The sequence below is a fragment of the Photinus pyralis genome, unplaced genomic scaffold (genome assembly GCF_008802855.1).
Source record: "Photinus pyralis isolate 1611_PpyrPB1 unplaced genomic scaffold, Ppyr1.3 Ppyr1.4_unclustered_Scaffold3728, whole genome shotgun sequence".
In the NCBI taxonomy this organism is placed as follows: domain Eukaryota; kingdom Metazoa; phylum Arthropoda; class Insecta; order Coleoptera; family Lampyridae; genus Photinus; species Photinus pyralis.
Window position 1 is genome coordinate 1 of NW_022171444.1, and position 10634 is coordinate 10634.

General features: G+C 37.4%; 2 protein-coding genes across 3 annotated transcripts; one reads left to right on the forward strand and one right to left on the reverse strand.

The window, feature by feature from the left end:
* Positions 1-20: 20 nt before the first annotated feature.
* LOC116182114 (carbohydrate sulfotransferase 5-like) lies at positions 21-9122 on the reverse strand. The gene is made up of 3 exons (XM_031502613.1): positions 8069-9122; positions 411-590; positions 21-356 (listed from the first exon to the last, which is right to left on the reverse strand). The coding sequence occupies exons 1-3, from the start codon at positions 8734-8736 to the stop codon at positions 38-40; spliced, it is 1167 nt and encodes a 388-aa protein (XP_031358473.1). The 5' UTR covers positions 8737-9122; the 3' UTR covers positions 21-37.
* On the forward strand, positions 5194-6758 carry LOC116182115. 2 transcript variants are annotated; one of them, XM_031502614.1, is made up of 2 exons: positions 5194-5662; positions 5717-6758. In XM_031502614.1, the coding sequence occupies exon 2, from the start codon at positions 6063-6065 to the stop codon at positions 6633-6635; it is 573 nt and encodes a 190-aa protein (XP_031358474.1). In that variant the 5' UTR covers positions 5194-5662; positions 5717-6062; the 3' UTR covers positions 6636-6758. The 2 variants fall into 2 exon arrangements, with proteins under 2 accessions (XP_031358474.1, XP_031358475.1); XM_031502615.1 differs by having other exon boundaries at positions 5194-5415; positions 5465-6758.
* Positions 9123-10634: the final 1512 nt, after the last annotated feature.

Sequence of the window (10634 nt, forward strand, 5' to 3'; positions counted from 1 at the left end):
TCTAAATATCAGTCAAAAATGTCCTAAACTTTGCAAATTACTCGACAGTGTAAACATCAAGGGGGTTAAACTCACGCAAATGACTCTCATTGTGTGCTTTAACATACCCCCACAACTTCATCGCTTGATCACAATTCTTTTCAATATACTGAACTTCTGAAAAATTCAATTCCGTTCGCCAATGGAATGGTGCACTTTTCGAATCGCGAAATGTACTGGACGTTCCGCCGGAATTATGATTCGTGTGCGAGTTCAGGAACGCCTCTACAGACGGATGCATGTAAAGTTGAAAAAATTGGAAAAGATCCTTCACGTGCCGGTAGGGATCAATGGATAGATCTTCATATCGAATTACCCTACAATTTTAATAACGAGATTACAGTTTCCCTCTAGAGTATTTCATTAAAAACCTAAATCGTGTAGGATATTCATTTTGGAATCTTATCGCTGTTTTATAATCCGCTACAATATCTTCACATAACAAATTCGGTTGATCACAGTCAGGAGCTCCCGGACACCAATCTCTGTGTTTCCGGGACTGCAAAGTACCTCGCGGATCTCGAATCAGTAGAAGGACGCGTACATTTAAACTGGAACGATAGATAAAATAAAAATACTGTTATGAAGGTACTATACGAATATTTGTTAAATTTTTTATAGGATTTGCAAATAATGTAAATACGTTCTCGCTAAATCTTTGAATATAAAATTTTATATTTTATTTTATTTTAAATTCTCAAAGTCCTCGTGTGAGATCGAAGGGACTTCACCGCATTTTTGTGTGTCAGATCAGTGTTTTATTAGCCAGTATTGACCCCACCATCAATAAGATCTTGTCGAAGACCACCACATTCTCTTTGTCGGTACTCGGTACTCATTTCCGACGTCCCGTTCACCCATAATTCGAGTTTGAAGTTTTGACTCCACCATCAGTAAGATCTCGTCGGGCTCGGGGGTTACCATATTCACTTTGTCGGTGCCCACTTCCGACGCCCCTTTCATCCGCAATTCGCGTTTGAAGTTTTGACTCCACCATCAGTAAGATCTTATCGGGGGCTACCACATTCTCTTTGTCGGTACACAGTTCCGGTGTTCCGTTCAATCGCAATTCGCATTCTGGTGGACTACGCTAAAAACCCGGCACAAAATATACTACTCAATTTTTCGGTATTTCTCATACCTCGAGCTTCTATTGGCGATAAGAGAAAGAGACCGCGTTTGGAGCTCTAAGAAACTTTTGGGCGCCCAAAGTGGACTACTCCTCGCGAAGCATGCAAAAGTGGTTCATTTCGCCCCTAAGAAAAAAAAACAAAATTCCGCTACGTAGAAGTAGTGCGCGTTGACAAGATCTTTTCGATGACACCTATTTGAAAATAATCCGAGAAAAACTGAACAATCTCCAGGTTAGCATAACATTCTCGGGGATGCTGCCCAGATGTCGCCGACCCCACATCTTGTAGTCCCGTCCCGGCCCCGATAGGTACATGTACACTACACTCCTCTTTTTACAAGCGTTCAAGTCTGCTACTATAAGGGCAGCTTTTTTAGCACACAAAGCTAGAGAGAGAGCGCTTACCGACGCCATCCTGATATCCTATGAACAAGTATGCGCTCTGACTCTGAGGGCTGCCAAGCAACCCTGAAAACACCCCTGTTAGTATAAGATGTTCACAAACCAGAACTCCCAATTGGCCAAACAAAGCTAAACAAAATAAAAACCTACTGGGAAACCTGTACTAAGGTAAACCTAAGTAAGTCATTATAAAAAAGAAATTAGACGCCAGAGAAGCTTGGACGTGCTTTTACGGTTCGGGTGAATACTCCTCCTCTGTATCGCGGTTACAAAAAAAAAACCTGCTCTCAACTCTAGGCTGGTGCTTGAATGTCACCGTTGAGTAGAGCAAGTAGGTAATAACCATATTCTTTGTGAGTGACCCGTACTCGTCCAAATGAAAGATTTCAAGTTGGAGGCATCCTGCCAAAACAGGGCCAAGTTTACCGTGGGGTGACTTCATTGACGATGGCAGCGAATGACTCATTGAAGCGGCAAAAGGGAGGGAGGTATAGTTTTGACGATGCACAACAAAATTGTCATCATCTGGATAGCTTCACAATCCCGTAGCTATTACCACTTAAGCCCTTGGAAGTATATCTAATCATATGTGTAAACAAAAGTTATCCTCGTTAAATATTCGGGACAAACACACGTTTTTGGCCGTATATGCATTATGATAGTTGTATAGCCTTCTGTTTTATTTTTTCTCAAATATTTGATTTTTATCTTATCTTAAGTTAAGATTTTATGGCAAGAAAGATTTCCCAAGCGTTTATGGAATTTTCAGAAATTTTAGGAGATACTGAAATGTAATTATATTGTACAATTTTACTTGAACATTATAGAGCTTTAAGATAGAAAAGAAATTCGAAAGTGGCACTTTGTAAATCGCGACAAAAGTGACTACTTCTTTCTCTCTCATAATCCTTCGTTCCCTTCTTTTTACCGCGATCTTACAGGAAATAAAAGCTCGCGCTTGAGGGGTTCGAACCCGTGTCATCATAATCCAAAGGCGGCGACCTTGAATATTAAATATCGCTTATAAAGCGACAAACTAGTACGAACAATAGTTTTAGATTCATGTTATATATTTACTCCGAGGCTATTAAATACGCTTTAAATGTGTATATCAATCAGTCAATTTCAAAGACACATCGACAATTTTAATACCATATTTAATTTCAAATGAACAGAACTGATATAGCGTTTATTCTTGGAGACTGTTACCGGAATTGTTTCTTGGCGTCACAAGAGTACGCTGAGAGTTACCCTGGCAGAACACATCCAGATCTACACGCTTTTCAAAAGGCGTTTGATAAATTAAATTTACAACAACTGAACAACTAATTTCACGCACACTAATACGATTGTCAACAGCTGCCCCGAGAACTTGCAATTCATTATCTTCAGCCAAAACCGGCGTCCATTTAGCTCTCCTTGCTCGTTTTACACTCCCAGTAGCTGTAATTGTGTATAACAAGTCTCTGGTAAATCTATCCTTTTGAAACACGCGTGGATCTGAATGTGTTCTGCCAGCATATCTCCCAGCGTACATTCTTGGCGCCAGCAAACAATTTCGGTAACGGTCTCTAAGAATAAACACTATATATATCAACCATTTCTGCTTGAGTTTCAGACATTTTTGCAACGTTGATTAAAAAACAATCATACACTGCCGACACTGTACTGCTAATTGTGAGGATTGAACTTCTTTTGTTTCATCATGGTTTTTCTCTAAGATTTTCTTATGGAATGTGTGATTTTGTTTGTATCAGTGGGAAATTTGTAGTTTTGGCTACCCAGAGGTATAATTTGTTTAGCGGGGTGCCATTTAAAATTTTTGAAAAATACGACATTTGGCGAAGATCAATCAAAAATGTTATTTTTTGATATAGTGGCTAAAAAAAATTATGTGAAAGTGGAAGAGGTCTTAACCTGTGCGTCGATTCAAAAATTAGCCGCCTGCGTGATTTAGTTTCTCACAAAAAAAATGTCGAAAAACTGTCAAATTTTGACAAAAAAGGTTATAACAGCGAAATCGTTACAGTTAGGGGTATAACATGTTACATAAAAAAATAAGTATTGTTCAAGTACGTTGTAAAACAGAAATAAAATAAAATATGAGGTGTTCTATTTAAAAAAAAAACGCAAGTCGCAAAGATACGCACCTAACTCCTGCGTGACGGAATTTTGTTTTTGGTCCTAGGGGCGAAATTAATCATACATTTTGCAAGGCGCGCGTCTTCGAGGGGTAGTCGACTTTGGGCCCCCAAAAGTTTCTTAGAGCTCTAATCGCGGCTCTATTTCTCGTGTCGCCAATAAAAGTTCGAGTTCTGAGAAGTATACCCAAAAATTGAGTTCGCTACTTTGTGATCGCACCCTGTATAATTCAAAATATTTTTTAAATATGAAGAATATTTACCGTGAAATTATGAAAATTAAGTAATATTTTGCTTTGCGTTTTTAAATTTACAAAAGTTTTAATCACCGGTTTTTCAGCAGATTAAATTTTAAGCCATGTTTAGGGTTTTTGTACAATTTTGTTCGTCCTCGCATGCAGTTCGCGCATGCGCACATTTAATTTATGCTATATGCGATATGTTTGTTTTTACTAGAAGCGTCTGCATAGAGATGTTCGTTTAATTTAAAAATAAAAATTTCAAATTTTTCAGGGCAGGCTAAAAGCCTGCCTTAGCGTACTCCTAGCTACGACCCTGTCGGTAGAGCGCGGAGATAATAGTATATTATATATCGAAGAACTAAAGTGTGTGTTTTAATTCCGAGGGTGCACCTGAGGGATTAGGACGCACTTTAGTCCGGTAGTATATACGCTATTTTTGTACTCCGGTAATCACAGATACAGCAAGTTTAATGATAAAGTTCAAATTTGAAATAAGAACATTTGTTTGATTGCAGAATCAATTACACGCCCAACACAACACCAACACATGAGAAACCCCAATAATGTTATACAGTGAGTTTTTTTTTAAATGCGAACAAAGGAGTTTGCATGCAATGTAATTTCCCTATGTTCGATTTAAAAAAAAAACACATCAATCTATGAGATGTGCGCGGTTCACATTCCCAAATCGCGCAACTTGTGTGACTATGAACAGCAACTCATAATCGTTATGATGAAGAGCACTCGGTAAGATTTTTTTAAAGAAGCCATGTGAGGCCATAGCAACTTTAGGATACATTTTTCTTAAACTTACGAAAACTTGACTTCACATGACACGCACTGACATCAGAATTCATTGTGAACGAACCTTCAATTATTTGTAGGTCATGTACACCTGGTATTCTATCTATTCAATACATAAATGAAGAATATAAGAAAATAAACAACGCAAACAATTACAATAAATGTTCGAAGTGTCCTCCTTGACATTCTAAGCAATAACCTAACCGATTTCGTAATTAATTTGGACGGCGGAATTTTTAAAAATGTGACAGCTGTCAATTGAATCTACTACTCATTTGAACTACTCAATAGATTGATGTGTTTTTTTTTAATGGAACATAGGGCAATTACATTGCATACAAACTCCTATGTTCGCATTTAAAAAAAATTCACTGTATGTACTAACTTCACCCAACAGAAATAGTTAAGCCCCTCCTCAACAATTACCGCCACATTTGAATACGACGTTGTTATTGGTGTAATTTTTGAAGCCACAATCACACTTGTAAAGCGAATTGGCCGAATTGGGTAATCTGTCATCTGTCATCTTGCCTATTGCGTTTCTGCCGGTTTTTACGTTTTTACATCTTTACTTGCGTCAATTTGCCATTAATCTCCTTTATTCACACAAAATAGTCTTTATAAAGACTCGTCGGTGTATTCTAAAGATAGTCAGGTGAGTAATTATAAAATTTTATACACGATTTTTACATGCCTGTTTTTAGGGTTATATTATTCGCGATCAAGAAAAGTTGTACGCAAACATGAATGTCGCCGGTGCTGCTTTCTCTCCACCGAAAAAACGTTCTGCCAAGCACTTTTCAGTTGAAGACAAAACTGGCATTTTAAATACACGAAGACGAAGACTTACCCCATTTGAAACGAACTACTTTATGGAAATTAATAAAAGAAATAGGTTTTCGGTCAGTAAACCTTTTTTCTTTACGTGTATGTATATTATGTACTTGTCATTGTAGATTCGAAAAGAGGTCACGCAATAGTGTTCTTAGGGAAAAGGACGAAATAATTACTTGGAGGCGTCGGTTCTTGCGTGAAATTAGAAAATATCGTGAAGAAGGTAGGAAGTTGTATTTCCTAGATGAAACTTGGGTGAATGCTGGGCATACTGTAAGCAAAGTATGGAAGGACACCACAATTCTCACTCCAAGACAGGCATTTATCAACGGGCTATCAACTGGATTGAAAGATCCATCGGGCAAAGGAAATCGCCTTATTGTTCTCCATATAGGGTCCGAGGATGGCTTCGTCGAGGAAGGTTTGCTGTGTTTTGAATCGAAGAAAACAGGGGATTATCACGAAGAAATGACCAGTGAAGTTTTTGAAAAGTGGTTTATGGAAATCGTTACACATCTTGATGAACAATCTGTGATTATAATGGACAACGCTTCATATCATAGCAGGAAAAGTGAAAAAATACCAAACACCAGTACGAAAAAAGCTGATATACAAACTTGGTTAACAAGCAAATCGATACCTTACGAAGAAGATATGGTAAGAGCTGAACTTCTACAGCTTGTGAAACGGGCAGCTGTTACACCAAAATATGTAGTTGATGAAATTGCAAAGGAACACAATCGTACCGTGCTGCGATTGCCTCCATATCACTGCGAATTGAATCCAATTGAACTGATATGGGCGCAAATAAAAGGTGAAGTGGCCAGAAACAACACCACATTTAAAATGAAAGACCTTCATCCACTATTTCAACAAGCAGTGGAACATGTTACTGCTGAAAATTGGAAGAACGCAATTCGCCATGCTCAAAGTGAAGAGGAAAAAATGTGGCAAATTGACATTTTAATGGACATCGTAGTGGAGCCATTAGTAATTCATGTGGGAGATGACTCGACATCAACGGAGTCCGAATCCGAGTGAAGCGATACAGGATTTAAATTGTTATGTACCTTTGTTTATATTCAAGTGCACTTGTAATTTCAAAACTTTGTGCTGCTGTAATAATACTTTTTTGTACTTTTCTCAATATAAACAGTGTTTTTATGTTGCATATTTACATGTATTTAACAGTTTGCAGGTTTTACTATTTTTGCCACGAGTTATGTTCAGAGAGATAGCGCCATAATTAGTCTTGAGCAAGTGACATTTCAATTTGATTTTTCAAATTTTCCGCTTTTTATAATTTTGTGGTTGTAAAACTGGTTGCTGCTTACATTGGCCCAAATTTTGTAGGAGTGGCTTAACTATTTCTGTTGGGTGAACGAAGTATAGTAATAATGTTATACCTCACCATGTCAAATTATGACCGTATAAATAGTAAATGTCAGTTTATGTTTTTTTTTCAAAACGACAGCGTAGATATGACGAACAAGCCATGAGGAAACAACTGAGAATTCATTTCCTTCCCAGTTCCCAAATAAAAACTTGTCATGAATTTGTCAACATAATCATATGTGAGTCACTTCATTCATAACAAGTTAATTTATCTTATTCCAGGCGACCCGCATTCAGCTGAAGCAATAGCCCACAGCCGTCTCCGAGCAAATTAGCGTCGCATACATGACCTTCATCATTTACTAGAATTTCCACCAGTAAAGCCGCCTCGTATACATGTTTTTCAGTAACTATTGGCTGGAATGTGTACTAGACGTCGTCTAGTATAAAAACAGTCACGTTAATAACGCAGGTAGCCGCTCACTGCAAAACATGTGTGTTTCATCGCATGGGCTAGCCGCTAGATAAAGATGAAAATAGAATAGCATAACTTCTGTACACCTCACAGGCGACCAGTTTTGCAGTGGGCGGCTACCAATTTTATTTTGATTTTTTTTACCACCTGCACGTTAGCAATGTAGGTATTGCATTAGGGTAAAAAATGACCACTCACTTTTTTGACGGAAACATGTAGTCCGAATCAAACCAAATCTCGATTTGTCGGTCTGTCAGTCCGTCTGTTCTCTTATTTCCGGCCAAACGGCTGAACCGAATAGAACCAAATTTGGTATACATATTCTTAGACATAAAAGGAAGAGCTGAAAAGCTTTTGGGTAGAATGGCGCATGCGCTTGTGTGCCAAACTCTCATTTCCGGCGAAACGGCTGAACCGATTAGCATTAGAACGAAATTTCTTAACACATAAAAGGTCAGAATCCCGGATTCGCAGGTGTGCGGGCGTCACCTGTGCTAGCCACAGCAAATTTCATCATTGTCATAATATAATAATTATAATAATTAATCATTTTATGAGTGTATTAAGAGCTTCAGACTTTTACTAAAGTTCATCATTTATTTGCTACAAACCACCGAAATTCTATAGGTAGGTACTAGGTAGTAACTAACTTATGTATACTTACGATTCATCCTTCAAAAGTTCTTCGGCTAGTGCAAGGCGCAGTCGTACCACTTTCATGGATTGAAATGGAAACAATTTACAAAATTCCCTTAGAAACGTTGGATCCCAGCAATACTTTGCACACACATTCCATAATCTCTTATTGTGCGTAAATAGATAAATATGCGTTTTTCCATAAGCTAGATAATTATCTAAATCTGTATAATCACAATTTAACAATTTTTTTAAGGTCTTCACAGCCTCATCCCCATACGGTGGCCCTCGTATTTGAACGATTCCAAAATGTAACAACGGTTCGTAATGATAATAATTTCCAGGTATGGCATTCATAATGTCGCCTAAAAATGTCGAGCCCGATCTCCACGTTGTTATAATAATATTTCTTAAAGGCCTTCCTCCCGTTGACAGAGTGAAATTTTGTAGTTCCAAATTGTTCGGAAAGGAATAATCAGATGTCTCCTTTTCAATAATAGCAGCATGCTGCTTGATAATATCGTTGAATGTGGCAATGTGGCTACTGTCATCATCAGACGAGTCATCAGATTCCTCTTGTATAACATTCGAGTAGGTTTGTGACTGTTTTGAATAAACCGACAATAATATTAAGAGGAAGGATAAGCTGGCTGCAACTGCAACTACTAAAAACCTCAGGAACCTTACCCTTAGCATTTATTAATTAAAATTTGAAATATATCAGGTATCCAATTAACTCCTATCCTTTCACCATTAAAAATGGGTAACTGCTAATTATGGCCGTATTTATTTTTTCGATTATATGCGTAGGTAGGTACACTTTGTATTAAATTTTATTATACGTTTGTTTATAGGTAAGTTTCTGGTTAATTACTTTCAAAGCTGTATCTTCACGGCATCAACAGTTCAAATCTTTGATGCTTTGTGAGCATCTACTGCTGAGCAGCGCTCCAATGATCAGTTTTTGTTCTGGCAACCCCTACCATTGCGAATTTGAAGTCTAAGCCCCCTCTGCAGATTGCGCGAAATAACTCAGCATGAGTCGCCGGTCACCGTAGCTTTTTTGCGCGACGCCGTCACTTTTTTGTCCCAGGTAACGGCTCTGAGGTTAGGCTGCTTTGGTGGAATAACTCAGTGGTCAGCGGTGAGTTAGGTTCGTAAACAGTTGCTTCTTGTGTGGTGCTGTTTTGTCGTCCTAATAAGCGCCCAAAAACGCTATGTGGGGTGGTTGATCAATGTATACCTATACCTACTTACCTAACAATTAAATACGGATTGACTAAATTCAAAGTAAGTAAACAGCACCCCGTAGCTTTTATTGAGCATTGAATCTGATGAATTGATTTTCTTATTAATATTCGTGACTACTCTAAATATTTGAGGAACCTGTGGCACAGTTCGGCGATTATTGACTTACTCTCAAATCAATTTGAATTCTACCCTGTGTTTACTATATGTCGATTTTTAAATTAAGCATCTACTTACGTTGTTATAAGTTATATTTAACCACTGAGACTAATTTTACTCGAGAGCCATTAGCATGAATAATGAATATCTTATGCGATCAGGAATTTGCTCATCTTACTGACTATTTGCAACAGGAATAACAGCGTTTGTACTATAAAAATGCCGTCTGTGGTTTTTAAACGTGCATGCGTAGATTGTAAACTATTATCCCTGAAATATCTCATATCTGTAAATATGGGTGGTAGCAGTAGTGGGTAGGTACGTAGGAGGGTATGTAGGTATACCTCCTTGAAATTAAAGAGCCACGCGTTAATTTTTAATTTTACACACAATTCTCCTGCCTACAGGATAATAACATGTGAATTTGCTATAAGGAAAAAATCTGACAAGAGTATTTTTCCATTAGAAATTTGTTTCCCCATTTTGTATTTACAAAGCTTGCAATTCGTGAAACATAGGCCTACTTTCTTAGGAAGCTCGCATGTTTATGTCAAAGACATCAGAAAAGCATAGACCAGCTACTTTTTCGGCGATTAAATTTTGTAAGAATGTCTCTGGTACAAACAGAATTTTCTGCAAATGCTGGTAGGTGTTTCTGAAGTGAAGTCTAGAACTCCTGTATTTAGCAATCTGTCTACAATTTTTACTAGTATATGTACCTACTTATCAGTGATCACTACCGCTAACTCCTAGGTACGTATACGCGCCAGTGTTGAAATGCTCCGTAATAGAATTCAATTTTTGGTGTTCCCAAACGGTGATAAAATAAGTGCAAAATCTGACTAGATAATCATTAAAAAGTAAATAATAATGTAAGGCAATTAAATTTACTCATCAGTCTGGTGTATGTTGTTTAAATAATAAATAACTTTGAAAGATAAATTTTATTATCTCCGAAAAGTTGTTATCATATGATATCAAATGGATGGAAAAAAATGCAAAAAAAAAGAAATTGATACTAGTGATCCACAAATATTAAAACAGTCAATGTAGAATCTATTTAGCCAAGAACTAAAGGTAGAAGTCTGAAGTGCATATCAAATCCGCATATAAAATTGGAGGCGAGGAATTTTGAGGTTCCGCTATAAGAGATACAAAGTCGCTTAAATAGGAAAATAATTGCAGAA

Bases quoted from the DNA above. Each gene is read 5' to 3' on its own strand.
- LOC116182115 (XM_031502614.1), top strand. From the start codon at position 6,063: ATGACCAGTGAAGTTTTTGAAAAGTGGTTTATGGAAATCGTTACACAT.
- LOC116182114 (XM_031502613.1), bottom strand. From the start codon at position 8,736: ATGCTAAGGGTAAGGTTCCTGAGGTTTTTAGTAGTTGCAGTTGCAGCC. The intron at 591-8,068 runs GTAAGTATACAT...CTATCGTTCCAG, and splicing joins GAACTTTTGAAGGATGAATC to TTTAAATGTACGCGTCCTTC. The intron at 357-410 runs GTTTTTAATGAA...TTAAAATTGTAG, and splicing joins GAATATCCTACACGATTTAG to GGTAATTCGATATGAAGATC.